The sequence below is a fragment of the Lichenostomus cassidix genome, chromosome 18, assembly GCF_008360975.1.
Source record: "Lichenostomus cassidix isolate B80296 chromosome 18, HeHo_3.0, whole genome shotgun sequence".
Taxonomy (NCBI): domain Eukaryota; kingdom Metazoa; phylum Chordata; class Aves; order Passeriformes; family Meliphagidae; genus Lichenostomus; species Lichenostomus cassidix.
In genome coordinates, this window is record NC_139498.1 from 5,876,985 (window position 1) to 5,892,147 (window position 15,163).

A 15,163-nucleotide genomic window follows, 5' to 3' on the forward strand; every position below is an offset into this window, starting at 1 on the left:
GATTTGGATGTACCTTCCAACATTAATGATTCTGTGATTCTGTGATTCATTAACTCACACTCAGCCACAATATTAACAACTACTTTATTTTACAAGATGGTAAGCGTGTTACAGGTGCACAAATATATGTATAAATACTCTGTTCTCAAATGAATTTATGAAATCTACCTTTTAGGAGATATGAATTTGAGGAACAATTTGATTTAGCTCTGAATGACAGCCTACTTCTTAAAATCACAGTGAACATAGCTAATCTTGATTATCTGAATGGATGTGACCAAAACAATAGTAAGACTAGAAAAAGACCAAACAATTCTTTGCCACCCGAGATCATATCATACATTTACTAGAAACTTTCCAGGCAGTGAGTCCCTCCTTTCCAAAACCAGATAAACACATATTTGTATATTCACACTTACATACACAGAGATACATCCTCACACATCTGTGCAAGTGATAGAGAGCTCTAGTCCTTGACTTTCCTCCACTGCCTTCATGCTTGGATAAAAATCTTCCCCCCATTTAGGACATCTGATAGTCAGAGTGAGTAATACAGAAGGTGGAGTTTACTCCAGTAGAGAAAACCACAGTGACTCAGCCCATAACCCATCAGATAAGCGTGACAATTTTAAAGTACAAACGTTCATTGTGGGATATTCAACAAGCATTTTGCACATGCTGCCTCCTCCCTTTCAGCCCAAGTTTCTGAGAAGGATGAGGCAACATCAAGGAACATGCTGCTCCCTCTGTGCCAGGATGCAGGTCCACACGCAACTCACCTCAGTCCTGAGTGCAGCAATGAACCTGTTTTCCATCTCTCCATCACACCTGCTGCTCTCATCCACCCACCTGAGGGGTGACCCAGGCACTCACCTCCTCTTTGAACTGAGCAAACGTCTTCCGAACGCCATCCCGGCAGAACACCAAAGCCTCACGGTCAGGAAAGCGTTCCACAGTCTCCTCCAGGCACTGGCCCGTGGTTTTGTCCAGAAGGGGAATGTCTGAGGGCCCCTGGATGTAGCTGTTGGTCACCTTGGGAGATGCAGAGGGCATCCTTGTGTGCAGGGCACTGAGAAGGAGAAGAAGAGGCTATTTAATGTAATCTGTCAATCCAGTTCTCCCCATGTGGAGGGATTACCAGCCTGCCAGGAGTACCTGATGCACATTCCTGCACCAGTGGGAACCACAGGCATCTGCTTCACTGGGTCAAAAATAGGAAGACTTTCAAGAGGACTTGGAAAGCTTGTGCAGTGGCATGGGGCACATGGACAACCTTGGTACCCCCAGGGCACCCAAATGGGTGTCCACAAAAACAGGCAGAATGGGCAGAGCCTCCATCCCTCCATGGGAAACCAGGATGCTGCTCCCTGGTGGGAAAGGAGCCTGCAGCAGCCCTGCATAACAGGCACAGCCTGGTCCTACCATCATTCACCTGCAGTGAAAACTACATGGACACGTTGGGATATCTGCACAGACCATGGGCTCTGCAGTTTACTGAGATGGCAACTGGGTTTGGTCTTTCTGCAACATTAAAAATTGTGAACAGCTGGGAAGTAACACAATCAAACCAGTTTGTAAATAAATCCTCCCAAATGTCTGAAAAGAGCAGACAATGAAGAAAATTAAAATTAAAGTCAGAGAACAGTCTCCAAAATGATCAGCAGAGGAGAGTCTAATCCTGCAGAATAAAAACTGTTTAGAAGAGTTCAGAGAAGTTTAGCTGTAACTGAGGCATCTGCAAAGGAATGGTCTGAGTACACAACAGCAAGCAGCTGTTTCATCTCTAGACATGTTCTCTCTCTGACAGCTGGAATGCAAAGAGTTTATGGGACTGAAACAGCATCAATAAAACGAGGAGCTATCAGCAAGATGAGGGGGGAGCAGTGCAGAGGCAATACCACAGCAGGTTCCCATCAGGGAGGAGAAGGTCCCCACTGCAAACTTGGGACAGGAGGGGAAGAAGAGAGCAGGGCTGGATTTGAGCAGAGCAGCCCCAGGCAGGGCAGGAGCACTGAGACATTGTGCTGGAGGTCAAGAGGGAACAATGAGTCAACAGAGGCAGCAATGAGAAGATGTGGTCAGGAAAATAATTTAAAAATCATTAAGGCTTTCCCTGAGGTCTGATCATCAGTCTCAATCTCCCCTCAAACTGCAATCTCCCCTCAAACTGCAGCTCCTGACCATTTGAGCACTGCAGTTCCTACCTTGGTTTCTCTCTCCGTCTCCTACATGGCCTCCCTCTGCTCCAGCAGCCACCTCCTCATGCTGCCCTCCTCCCCAGGCAGCCACCCAGAATCTCTGTCCCTCCTCATTTCCTCCCTGTCCCCCTCCATAACCTCAGCTCCTCCCTTCCCAGCTTAGGAGACAACCAGGAGGAACAGGGCTAAGGGACACTTGTGGGGTGCATAGCTCAGAGGCTGTGTGTAATTCAGTGTATAATGGGGAAATCCCTGCCCTAAAGAGGAAAAACAGCTCAGCCTAAATGCCCATGCAGTACAGGATCAGTATTTTGACAAGACTTGGTGTTATTACCACAAAAGATTTGTTTTCCTGCCCACAAGAAACAAGCCTGAGCACGGAGTTGCGTCCTCTGTGGAGTGAAATTCAGTGTCAAGAGAACAAAAACCTAGATTTTTACCTTCAGGGGAGTTCTGCTCCAAGAGCCAAGCAAATGACCTGACCCTCTTTGCCCCACTGCTTTTCTGCAGATGGAGATTGTGCAATTCCCATGGGCTCTGTTCAGACATCCCTCCTCACAGAGCTCTTGGGCAACTCACATCAAGACTGTAGGGCTGCCCAGGAGGAGGCAGGACAAGTGCTAAACTGAACTACCTTCTACTGTTTGAAAACTCTCGGGCAAAGCATGTTGATAAACAAGGAGATGAAAGAACGCTCTGAAGAAGAAAAGCCTTTACGAATATAGGTTCTGTAAAATAAATGGCTAAAAAAACTCTTCCCTAACCCAAGGGGAGGATGAACACTACTGCGAGAGCAGTAAAAGCCACTGCTGGCTGCAACAGTGACCGGAGAAGTCCCTGTCCCTTGTCATAGCTCACGAGGGCAGATGAGGAACCCTCAGGCTGTTTTTTAAAACGTTTAGTGGGGTCAGCCACACTGACATTTCCCTCAGGACAAGTCGTCTCCAGTGTCAGCAGAGCTTGTCCCTAAATTCCCTGCCCGGGAAGGGCTGGAGCAGGCAGGGAGCAGCTGCTGACCTGGTTGCGCAAGAGCTCTTCTCCCCAGCATGGTCTCAAGGGGCACTGGGAAAAAGGAACAACAAAAGACCATCACAAAAAGAGACTGGAGAGGGGAAGAAATATTACAAAATTCAGATTGTTTCAGCTGCATACTTTGGATTCTGATTGAATTTTCTGCAGTCAAAGAGGTACTTGCACAACCCTGCATTGCCAATGAAAAGGAGAATATCTTATATTGTCATATCTTGGCAAAACATTACACAGGTCAGGCTCTCTGGGCTTACTATTTCAATATTTTCCAGACCTGAAAAGCCAAAAGATTTTACTGACTTTTCAGAACCACACTTTTACACTAAATACAAGAAGGCACAAAGCTCCAGGTTTCATGGCTTGGCTTCCTCCCTACCCCCAGGCATGAGGATGAAAGTGCATACTCCACATGCTCCAAAATACTGAGCAAATACTGCTGTATTTCACTGTCTGAACCCAGCTTGCTCTCAGAGGTGCCAAGCATTCACATTTTCAAATTAAAGCATCACCAGCACTGAAATTAGAGGCGAAGAAGGATAAGATATCTCATGCTCATAACTCAGTCACTGACCCATCTCAAAGCACTAACTCACATCATTTCTTAAAATGTATTAAAGCAAAATTCACAGCTGCCCTCAAGTCTCAGCTCCCCAAATTCTGGTCTGACATGCACATGTGCTTCAGCATTTCTGTATCACATCGAGACTGACAGAAGTGAAAAGTGTGAGATAAAACACAGCAGGCTGTTGGAAGCACTGGGGGTCAGGAATGGAATGAGGGAGGCAGACACAAGATAGGTTCATTATCAGCAGCATCATGCTGGAAATCACATAGGGCTGGTCTCCCTCCTGCCTACAGCCAGGAGCAAATGCATGTATCTGATCTGAGAGAATGTACCAAGAGACTTCTACAAAGAAAGAGTCCAAAGGATTTAGAAATAATCTCTGTGTTCATCTTTGTTACAGAAAACAAGTAATTCACCCTTCACCTCTTCCTACAAAGCATCTGGTGCTGCTGGAGATAAAACAAGACCAACGGTCCGATATTACACCAGTTCTCATTTCCCTGACTCAGTTGGAAGAGAGCAAATAAAACTCTGCTTGCTCTTGGGTGTCAGCACAGACTGCAAACCACGACTTTTGGAGAGCACATGCCTTTTGTTAGCAGCACGTTTCAGCAGCAAGACAGGCTGCAAATAAGGCAGCTTCATCCACAGGCTGCTCCTGCAAAACTCTGAAATCCTGAAGTTCAGCAGCACACCTGAACAGAGAGACAGCAGAGATCCAAGAAAAATGCATCCTCATCCTCCTCTTCCCTGCAAAAGGCAGGAGAGCAGCCAAATCCAGCAATCCCAGAGCACTCCTGCCTGATGGCAGGAAGTAGAAATTATCAGACTGAAGCAAGCACTCTGGACTAATCCTTGGAGTTGTTTGTATTTTTCTCTGAACAGCCCCAATCAACAGTCTGCAGTTGTTGATATAAGATAACCAGCTCTGTTTTCACCTTTAACTCTTAATCAGTCTCTACAGAAATTATCCAAAGGGGTGAGAGAGGAGCACAAGGCAGTGTAACCTCATGTCCCCTTTGCAGTGCAAAGGACATTGACCTGCTCATGGTGCCATCACCTCTGCACCTCTGGGAAAGGTTCCCTGCCCTCCCAGGACTTGGGAACAGTCCCAGCTACAGAGTTCATACTCAGAGAGGTTCACAGACCCTTCTGGCAGTTCATTTGCTTATGGATATCTACCAGGAGCTTCTCGCCCCAAAGCAAGAGCTTTCAGGTCTTTTGTGTAATATGACTGCAATAAAAGGGTGGTGAAAGTTAACCCCGCTCTGTCCTCACTTCCTTTCTAATCTGCTGACTAAGGAGTTAACCGGATTCTTACTACTTTTTTTTGTTTATTTTCGTTTAAAGAGAGATGAAGTTCCCAGGGTTTTCAGACTCTTCCTGCAGCAACTTTCTGGTTATGCTTTCCACTGTGCCTCTCTGCCCTCTGCACTCTTCCTACCAAAAGGATAAACAAGCCTAGAAGTAGAATTTAATAAACTTTTTAATAACATTACTAGAAAGGGTTTACTGTCTAAATACATGCTCTCTTTCTCCAAGGGCTTTGTGTTCCTGTCCCTCAGTTTCAGTTCTGGGCTGGAATGAACTGCAATAAACTCTCTGTCATGCATCTCTTCTGATCCTCTTTCCTAAGAACAGATTTTGAGAAAGCAATCTTGGCACACCTGTAGTGAAGTGGCTTCAACCACCTCATCCCGAATGTCAAACCAGCTGAAAGGAAACACCCAAACCCTTTCTATGAAAAACAAGTAACACCCCACTTGGTTCTTGGAATTCTCTCTGGAAGTCATTTGTCCCAGTAATTATTACTCTGAATATCAGCTAATCTTTCAGAGCCTTTCCCAAAGCCAGGTGCCTTCTCGTTGCTGTTTCTTCACACAAACTTGCTCCAAGAGGCAGCACCGAAGAAAAGCAAGGCAAAGAATTGGCCTGAATCCCCCAAGCCCCAAAGCTCCTTGGTGCCCTGGACCTGCTGTGTCACCCACCGCTCTGGGGGTCGGCAGGGGGACAGGGACACTGCCTACAAGTCAGAGCCCTGAAGGAGGATGGGGAAACCATTTGATCCATTTCACGTTGCTGCAATCAGGATGGAGCTGCTGCACAAAGTTCAGCCCTCGCCATGCGTTCACATCCCTCTGCACGCTGCGCAGGGCTCGTCCCTGCCCCTGGCCCACTCCAAGCTGGAGGGAGAGCAGATCCAGGGCATGCAGCCTGCCTTCTGCCACTTTGGAGGGGCTTTAGGGGAGCCAAGGGACAGTTATACAGCGACATGAACATGCCCTCCCTGCATGCAGCCACCGGCCTGGCTGGACACCCACAGCACTCTGCAGCTGCCCGATAGCCTCTGTCCCCATCACACATGGTCTCCATCCTCCGCAGCCTCTGTGCCCTACAGCTCCCCATGCCCAGTGCCCTCCACGCCCTATAGCCCCCTACCTTCTCATCCACAGCCCCCCTGTCCCCTATAGCTACCCATCCCCTATAGCCCCACAGCCCTCCACTCTCTACAGCCCACACCCCCCGTCCCTCACTCCGTCCCGCTCCCCAGCCCATCCCTACCTGCCCGGCGGGGCTCCCTGCCGCCCGCCCGCCCGGCGCAGGAGCCGCAGCCCATGCCGGGGCAGCGCTGCCAGACGGGCTGTGGCCATTCCTTCAGCGGCGGCAGCACCCCAACACCCAGCGGAACCCGACCCGATCCGTTTTGTCCCGGCCCGGTCCGTCCCGGTCCGTCCCGGTGCTGGGGGGCGGTGCGCTCCATGGCCCGCCCCGGTCCCGCTCCGCTCCGCCCCGCCTGCGGCTCCCCGCGGCCCCAGGACCCTGCGCCGGCCGGGGGAGCTCCGGTGGGACGGGGAGCAGAGAAAGTGCCCGCCCTGCCCGGTTCGCGAGAGGGACTGGAGGCTCAGAGGGAACCCCCAGAGTCCCGCCGGGCAGCTGCGCTTTCCTCTGCCGGTCCCCAGCCCAAGCCCTGCACTACAATTCACTCCCTGTACAGTCCCACTCCATTATCTCTTCTTCCCAGCCTGTTCCATCAGCCTGACCCACACACTGCTACATCCCAAATAAGCCCCTCCAGCCAAATGAGTGGAGATGGACGTAGGTGCAAGACAACCACCATCATTTCCTTCCACTTATCTCCTCCTGTACCACTTGGTGCCTGAGCCCTGTGAGTCACCAGCTGGTGTGCAGCCCTTTCCCCTCAATGAGTTACCAGTTACCAGCCCCTAATAGCTTTAGGCACTCCCTGTGGAGGAGAAGAGATCAGCTGGGGATTCCAGAGCTGCTCCAGAGCTGCACAGGCTGAGATCCCCTCACCTAAGGGTGGAGGTGTGGGCATGCACCAGCTAAGTAGCATGGTGGTGCTGAGCTCTGCAGCAGCACTTATGCTGAAGAGGTGACACAGTATATCTGTATCACATCAAGCACAATGGTGCTGATGAACAAGGGCAACCTCAGAATGGTGAATCTTAGACATCAAAGCCATAAATATGCTTGTAACAGAGTGAAATACCAACTGCCACCAGACCTCGGGTGTCTGACACTTGCTTCTAGAAGCAGGGAGGATTTTCCCCAATGTGCATCTAGTTCACAAGGAATTTGTTTGGTGGAAGCAGTGACAGTGTCTTCTTTGGTAGGGAAAGGGAGCTTTCATTTATGTGAAATAAAAAATTGGCCTTGGCTGCAGAAAGGACACAGAGATCTGCAGAGGGTCTGGGAATGATCTTCGGCCCCAGGCTGGCATGGCCAGCTCAGAGCCCCAGAGCCACAGTAAGGATCATTAGATCACAATTACATCAAGTGTTCATCCCGCTTCCCTCAGCAGTTCCTGCTCCCTTCTCCTTCTAATGTTCTTGCAGCCCCTAGCAGAGTGCACAGCTGTGCCCTGTGCTGTGGTTTGTCTGTCTTGTGGAGCTGCAAAGTCTTTCTAGCCTACATGCACAGATACCTCTTCAAGTCAGCCCCGCTGAACTCAGCAGTGAGGCGAGTTTACGGATTCCCAGAGGTGATGTAAGGCTGTGTGACATTCGTGGCCAGAAGCTGTCCTTCCACCGTTTCAGCACAGCACAGAACAATTATCTTTGTGCTGATGGAGCATCAGAGTGCTTGGTGTTGTATAACCACAGGAGAAAAAAAAATTGATGTCTGAGATGCAAACCTCCCACCGTCAATAAATTAAAATAAAGATTACTTTTGACATTAGGATCATTAGCCCGCAGGGTGAATCCTCATTAAAGAAAGAATTAAACTAATAATTATGCAGAAATTAATGTGACCTTGACATTTGGGTATCTTTGTTTGAGATCAAAACAAAGGACACCTGAAGCAGTAGTATTTCATACACCATTGCATAAGGTATCATTTCCTTCTAATTAAGATTTTAAAATCTGCCTTAATTTTAATCACAAACAAGAAGGTAGGTGGTGTAGCCCATCTACACCCATTTGTTCTAAAGAAGAGCTAAAGGTTCTTGGATCTTTGCAAACACAGATTTCAGTCTCTGTAGCACTGCACAGACAAAGATCTTTCTCAGAGATGCAGAGGGTCTTGGTCAGGCCTTTGCCCTCTAGAGCAGGACTGTATTTGGTGCCTCCCAGCCATGGAAGGGAACTGCACAGCACCTCAGTGAGTCCCTCACTCCCTCAGGGTAATGAGGGCCTCAGCAATCAGCTGCCTCCCTTGGAGATCTGGTGATGAGAAGTTTCTCCACCACTCCCTGGAGCAAGTCTTCTCTGGCCCTTCCCTCCAAAAACACTGCTGTGAAAAGCTGAGGGATGGGAGAGGTTCTTGGGTAAGTAGACCTTGCTCTTCTCAAATAAGGGCTCTGTAATTTCTGGTCATCTTTGGAGGAACAATAACATGCTCCAAAAAACTTTCATAGTCTCCTGGATGAGAGCACCTCAACTTTGGGCAGACTTTGTTGTACTTTCTATGAGGCAAATCCTTGTGTGCTGTTTTGGGGTGCCTTTGCTCAGAGACTCCTGTGGGCTCAGTTACCTCAGCGCTGAGCTAATGCTGCTTTCTGGATGTTGGAAGAGATTCACTGGCAGCTTAAAAAATAATTAATGCATCCACGGGGTAGATGTGCTGCAGCAGTGAAAACATCTTTGTAACGTCCTGTACATCACAAATAGCACAGGGGTCAGGAAATTCAAGGTTAGTCCTTGCTGTAATCCCATTACAGGTAACACTAATTTGGCTCTGCCCCAGGCTCTTTTCTCTTTCACTGACTTTCTCCACAGAGGATTAGGAGAGTGCTCTGCTCCTGCAGCACCAGAGCCTTGGGAGTAAAGAAGGAATATCCATTAAGTGTTCTTCCTGTGAAGAGAAGCTGTGGGATAACAGCCCAACTGAGGGGGAATTCACCTCTTGGATTAGGGAGACTGTGGAGATTGAAGCAGCTGTATCAGATATTGTAAAATGAGGTGTAGATCACCGGGTTTCTGTCGGTATTATTGGCCATTAGCTGGTTATTTTTCAGAGGGGTGGTGTGTGACAGGTGATGTGACTGGATGCAAACCTCACCCATCCATGGGGCTGGACTGGGAGTTCTCCTTCCTTCTGCAGGGTTGTTTCATTTAGCCCAGATCTGAACTGCTGCCAGCCTGGCCAGGGGCCCAGGGCTAGTGGGACAGCTACGGGGATGCCCCGAGCTCTGCCAGTGTGTCCCAAAATAGGTCCTTTCACCCAGTGTGCAAGAGTCCAATCCATACCCAGAGTCGAGGTGTTTGATTTATTTACAGTTCTGCACAGAAAGGGGGGTTGGATGGCAAATCCACAAAGGCAGCATGACGACTGTCAAAACTTTTCACTATTTGTATGTTTTTGCAAACAAGGGCATTAATGTTCGTTAGCTACAAGTTACCTAGTTCTCATATTAATGAATATTCTATCTTCCATTGTTTAATGACTCTCTCGCTTCTCATACTAATTAGTCCACATGCTTGATCTTTCTCTTCTTTTGGGTTGGTGGGTTTCTTGGGTCTGTGGCCATGAGTGATCACAATCTGCCCCTGACAAAATTACCTTTAACCCACTCAGAGCAGATTCAACCCCATTGCTGAGCTGGCTTTATTAGTTTCTTCCTTATCTTGGGGATTCTGCCAAACATCCTTGTAGCCCATAAATCCTGCATTCCTTGTACCCACTATCAGCAGTACATCCTTCTCCGCAAGCTTTGTTAACCTCCCACTAAGTCTGAGACCATTGGATCAAGCCTTAAACCTTAACAAAGCAATTCCACCAACAAGTAATTCATCTCTCAGCGCTTAGACCTTATTGGCTGCACCCTGCTTCGGGGGATTAAATCTCCTTTCTTGTTGCTTAGGCTTGAAAGTATGCAGAGATCAAACATCAGATAAGGTCCGTTCTTAGGACAGTTTGCAGGTGTTTTGCGGCGCGGTGCGGTGCAGTGCTGCCCTGCTCCGGGCCGGCAGCGGGCGCGCTGGGCTCCGCGGGGAAGGCTGGCGGGGCCCGCGCAGACGTGGCCGCGGAAGTGGGTGGCGGGGCCGGGCTGTGCCACGCCGGGACGGGACGGGCTGGGCTGAGCCGCGCTGAACCGAGCCGCGCTGAACCGAGCCGCATCCCCCGTGCGCGGCCGCCCGCGGAGCCATGTCGCGGGGCAGCGGGAAGGGGCTGAGCCTGAAGGACAAGCTGGATGGGAACGAGCTGGACCTGAGCCTCTGCGACCTGAACGAGGTGCCGGTGCGGGAGCTGGTGAGTCTCCGCAGGCCGCCCGGTGGGTGCGGGGAGCGGCTGCCGGTCCCCGGGAAGGGGCAGCGGAGGGGAGCCAGATGTGGTGGGGGTTTGCAGGCGTTTAAACCCCGGGGTTCTGTGTCCCGCGGGCCCGGCAGCCGCTGCTCGCTGCTATCCCGGGATCAGAACCGCCTTTGGAGCCAGAGATGGATCCGGAGATGACGTGACCTCCGAGCAGCCGCGGGGGATGGACAGACTGACGCGGGAGAAACCGCAGAGGCCGAAGCAGAACTAGCAGGTGTCAGAGCGGCTCGGGGCAACCTCCGTGTTCATTCAGTGCCTTATTTCTCTTTCAGGCCGCTCTTCCAAAAGCTACTGTGTTGGATTTGTCCTGTAACAACCTCATTTCCTTGCCGGTAAGGTGCTAAAGAGCCTCAGTGGGGATGAGTCTGCTGGGAAAATATTTGGAAAGATAGCTGGTGCTTCAGTAGCAGCTCACCAGGAGCTGTGGAACTGGCATTTTCCCTGCCGTGGTGTGGCTGAATGACTCTGTTGTCAGTGATGGGTCAGTGCTGTCAGTGGGTTTGACTGAGGCAAGAGAGAGCAAAGGGTTGAACTGTGTGAAGATTGTAGTGCATTCCTGCCAGAGCATCCCCAGGTGAATACAGAGGAGCTTCATCAGCAGTGGAGACTTGGGTTTGTTCCTGTCGTATTGCCATCCATCACCTTGTCAGTCTGTCTTATCTGTCCCGCTGTGTCCCACCTCCATCTTCCAAAGCAAAGGAGGACAGCGATTTTCCTCCATCACATCCTGGAGTAAGTTAAAGATCAGTGGCTGATGTGAGGTTTAGGATCTCTACATACTTCCCACTGAGGTTCTTCCATAAATGTGCTGACCAGCTCTCTCTGAGTTTTCTTTCTTTGGGTTTTAGTCAGACTTCTGCAGTTTGATGCATCTGGTGAAACTGGATTTGAGTAAAAATCGGCTTCAACAGCTGCCCGTGGATTTTGGCCGCCTGGTCAATCTGCAGCACCTGGACCTTCTGAACAACCGTTTGGTCACCCTGCCAGTCAGCTTTGCACAGCTCAAGGTAAAACTGTTTGCTGGGCAGTTACGTAAAGCTTTGGGATGCAGCCCAGGGTCTTGTGATCCTGCTCAAGTTGATTTCTCTGGTAAAGCATCCATCCTGCTGACTACCCATTCCAAAATTCAGCTGGCTCTGCACTGCAGCTCAGTGAGAATCCTCTCAATCTATTGAAAACATCTCTGCTCATCTTCTGTATCTGTTTCATTCATGCAACAACTAAGTTCTTTGCTTCTGCTCTGAATGTCTTAAATAATTCCAAGACTGCTGTGCTCTTACAGCCTCCCCTTTGTTGTGCCTTTCTGCAGAACCTGAAGTGGCTGGATCTGAAGGACAATCCCCTGGATCCTGTCCTGGCTAAAGTGGCAGGAGACTGTCTGGATGAGAAGCAGTGTAAGCAGGCTGCTGTCAAGGTAAGGAATCTACTTTTATTCTCTTTTTTTTTTTTTTTTTTTCTTTCATGGCCTTGCCAGTGATTCTCCCTCTGCTTAGCAAGCTGGGCAGATGCTGCAACAGCATGAAGTTTCTTCAGGCAGTGAGGTGCAGGTCCACTGCACTGACTCCACTGCTGCTATGCCTGTGGAGAGCAAACACATTACTGAGGAGGATGCTTCTCCATTAGTTTAGAGAGGATTTAATGGTGGCTGCCAAGAAAGTGGCATAATCAGACGTAATAACCCATGCCTGTGCCGATAGTACAAAAACCTCTGGGGAAGTTCTGGCAAACATAAATGGGAACATTCTGTGATCCTCTGTATCATCAAGCACCAGTTTGCCACATTTGTTTTTAGCAGGAAGATCTATTTCTTAATGGCAAAGACTTGCAAAGGAAGTTGTGAGCTCTTCAGAGCTGTAGCTGTAGGGGTAGGTCAGGGATAGGGGTCAGCCCCAGTTGACTGTCCTCAGCCACACTCGAGCTGTTCTGTTCTGAACTGCCTGTGCCATGAGCCTTCTGCACAGCCCTCAGGTTGTTTTCTTGGCCCTTGAAGGTACTGCAGCACATGAAAGCCATCCAGTCCGAGCAGGATCGACAACGGCAGCGGAAACTCCAGGCAGAGAGAGGTAGGCACAAAGAGCCCCGACGTGCTGTCTGCTGAGGACTGCCCTTGCTCTAACACCCCCAAACATTCTGATCTAACAAATTGCCATCTCACAAATACTCAGGGAGTAGTAGGGTAAAAGGGCTAGAGGAAGAAAGATAGCAGGGGGGTAACTATGTGATTTCTTGGCCTGAGGAATAGGTAAAACTCTAAATGGAATGTACTATAGGTTACCTATAAAAACAAGAAGGAAAAGCACAGCAAAATCTAAGGTGCATAATACTAAATAAAACTATAAAAAAGAGGATAGTTATTTAATTGGTTTCCTTATTCCAGATGGGATCAGATAAGCAGGTAATAAGGAAATGGCAATGATAACCTTTACATAAAAGGGAAAATCTTGCTGTTAATCCCCAGAAATGGAGAAGAAGCGTGAAGCAGAACAGCGAGCAAAGGAGGCTCAGGAGAGAGAACTGCGGAAGCGAGAGAAGGCAGAGGAAAAGGAGCGCAGAAGGCGGGAGTATGATGCTCAGAAAGCTGCAAAACAGGAGATGGAAAAGAAAACCAAGAAAGAAACAGTGCACACCCGAAGTAAGTAGTGTCCATTTTGGGTGGGATTGTGTCAGGTTTCATCTTAATCAGATTTTGATGCTGCCAGAATTATTTTCTTTCAGCCCAGGTACTGGGAGACAGTGGGAGAGGGTAGGGGGGAACCTGTAGGAGTTCTGATAAACTCAGCTGCTGTGCCCTTTTCCCCTTTGCCTGTGTTCCCATGAACTGTGGAGCTGCAAGTCAGGAAGTTCTCCAGCTGTTCCTAATGAGAACTTCACTCATTTTCTCTTAAGTCTACTGAACTACATTTGCACAATCAGATCTCGTGCAACACAGGGGTGCTTTACACCCTCTTCACTGCTTCCCGTGAAACTGGATCTGAAACTTTTCATCCTAAGCATTTAAATCCTGCACATCTACTTATTTATCAGAGCTAAGTGATGAAAATTCTTGACAAAAGCCAGCTACAAGAGAGGATTAACTATCTTACCTGAACAGTTTGTTTGTGAGCATAGCCTATTAAAGATATTTGATTAATTCCTCACATTCTGTCCTGTTCATGTTCTCACTACAGAGCCAGCCTCCAGCTCCCGTCCCCCTCAGCCCGCCCGGCACAAGCCGTCGTGGTCGCGGTCAGTGCTGAGAGTCCTGCTCTTCGTGTTGTTCTGCATCCTCTGTACTCTGGCTGCCTGCAAGCTGACAGAGCTGCAGCGTCAACCTCTGTGCGTCAGCGTGAACACCCTCTACGAGGATGTGGTGGCTGCTCTGCAGAACCACAAAACCCTGCAGAACATGCTACAGCACAACTCGCAGTAGTGATTGTCCCGGACGGGCACTTGCTTCGTCAGCATCTCCTTCCACCATCTACACAGCCAGAATTCCTATGGAATTGTGTTCTGATGAAACTGCTTTGAACCAGTCAGCGTTGGTTTGCTGGTCCACTCCGCAGAGCAGAGCTATTGTTCAAACCATCTTTGTTGTGCATGTCTCGCAGTCGGCCTGCAACTCCCATTATTTGTGCATATTAACCTAAACTTGTTACCACTCCTTGCCTCCGAGTGGTGTCCACCAGGATCGTGAGGTACAGGAAGCTGCCAGTCTAGAAGAGTGGGAACAAGCAACCCTCACGTCACCTGGGTACCTGTAGCTCTGAGCTGGAGGTGGAAGGTTTTTAATACATATCCATTCCTTGCTCTCATTTCTGTTTGTGCTAAAATTGGTGGTATGGCTGTATGGGAATAATACACTAAGGCCCCACTCCAGGACCAATTACAGGCGTGTAGGATGGCTGTGCATCCCCATGTTGGAGCGAAGAGGCTGATGGGCTATTGAAAGGAGCTGAAAATTTTCAATACAACAGTTTTCACAGCAATTTGTCTGAGCTGGGTGTTTATATTGTTAACACGGTCTGAACTTAAATTAGGTGTTTTAGGAACAGCCACAAACGATTTCTGAGTAGGTGTGGGAGTAATTCCTGCCTGCTGCAGCCACGGAGGCAGCACTGGGTGGCACTGTGGGAGCACTGCTGGCAGGAAAGGGGAAGCCTCGGGGCTGGGGGAGGGCTGGGAGGTTTGGTGGTTTACACCTCAAGAGGAAAACTTGCCTCTGCCATGGTCTTTGAACTATTTATAATTCCCTTAAAGGTTATTTTAAATTAATTAATTTTAATTTTTTCCTTTAAAAAAAACCCACCAAGCAGAAGTTTTTCATATCCTTAAGGGCTCTGTGAGTACTAAAATGAAGTTAAGTGCAGGTTTCAGAGAATATCTGTGCTACAGCCTCCACTGAGACATCCTACACTGGTTTCCAGGACCACTCCCTCTTCTCATACCTGGGATTATTGCTGCCAGGAGCAGTGCCAAGGGAAAATCATCCATAGTAGTTCACACCAAGGTCACTATCACGGCAGTAAACCTTCACCTTTCTGTAACCTGACAATAAGACTGTGGTTCCCTGAGTGTGACACAGGAGAGACCAGCAGCAAAAGTATCAGATAAAAGG

General features: G+C 49.0%; 2 protein-coding genes across 2 annotated transcripts in view; one reads left to right on the top strand and one right to left on the bottom strand.

Annotated features, from left to right (window-relative positions):
• The window catches only part of ACSF2 (acyl-CoA synthetase family member 2), a 35,862-nt gene extending 29,329 nt beyond the window's left edge, over positions 1-6,533 (bottom strand). Inside the window, exons 1-2 of the mRNA XM_085077679.1 lie at positions 6,355-6,533; positions 874-1,069 (exon numbers count right to left, since the gene is read on the bottom strand). Of these exons, the coding sequence (XP_084933805.1) occupies positions 874-1,069; positions 6,355-6,443 (285 nt within the window). The 5' untranslated portion in view covers positions 6,444-6,533. The remainder of the gene's footprint in view (positions 1-873; positions 1,070-6,354) is intronic.
• A 3,729-nt stretch (positions 6,534-10,262) lies between these two features.
• Positions 10,263-14,534, top strand: LRRC59 (leucine rich repeat containing 59). Its single transcript, XM_085077686.1, has 7 exons — positions 10,263-10,506; positions 10,842-10,901; positions 11,418-11,576; positions 11,879-11,983; positions 12,560-12,632; positions 13,028-13,201; positions 13,737-14,534. Exons 1-7 carry the CDS (start codon positions 10,402-10,404, stop codon positions 13,976-13,978), a joined length of 918 nt encoding a protein of 305 aa, XP_084933812.1. The 5' UTR covers positions 10,263-10,401; the 3' UTR covers positions 13,979-14,534.
• Positions 14,535-15,163: the final 629 nt, after the last annotated feature.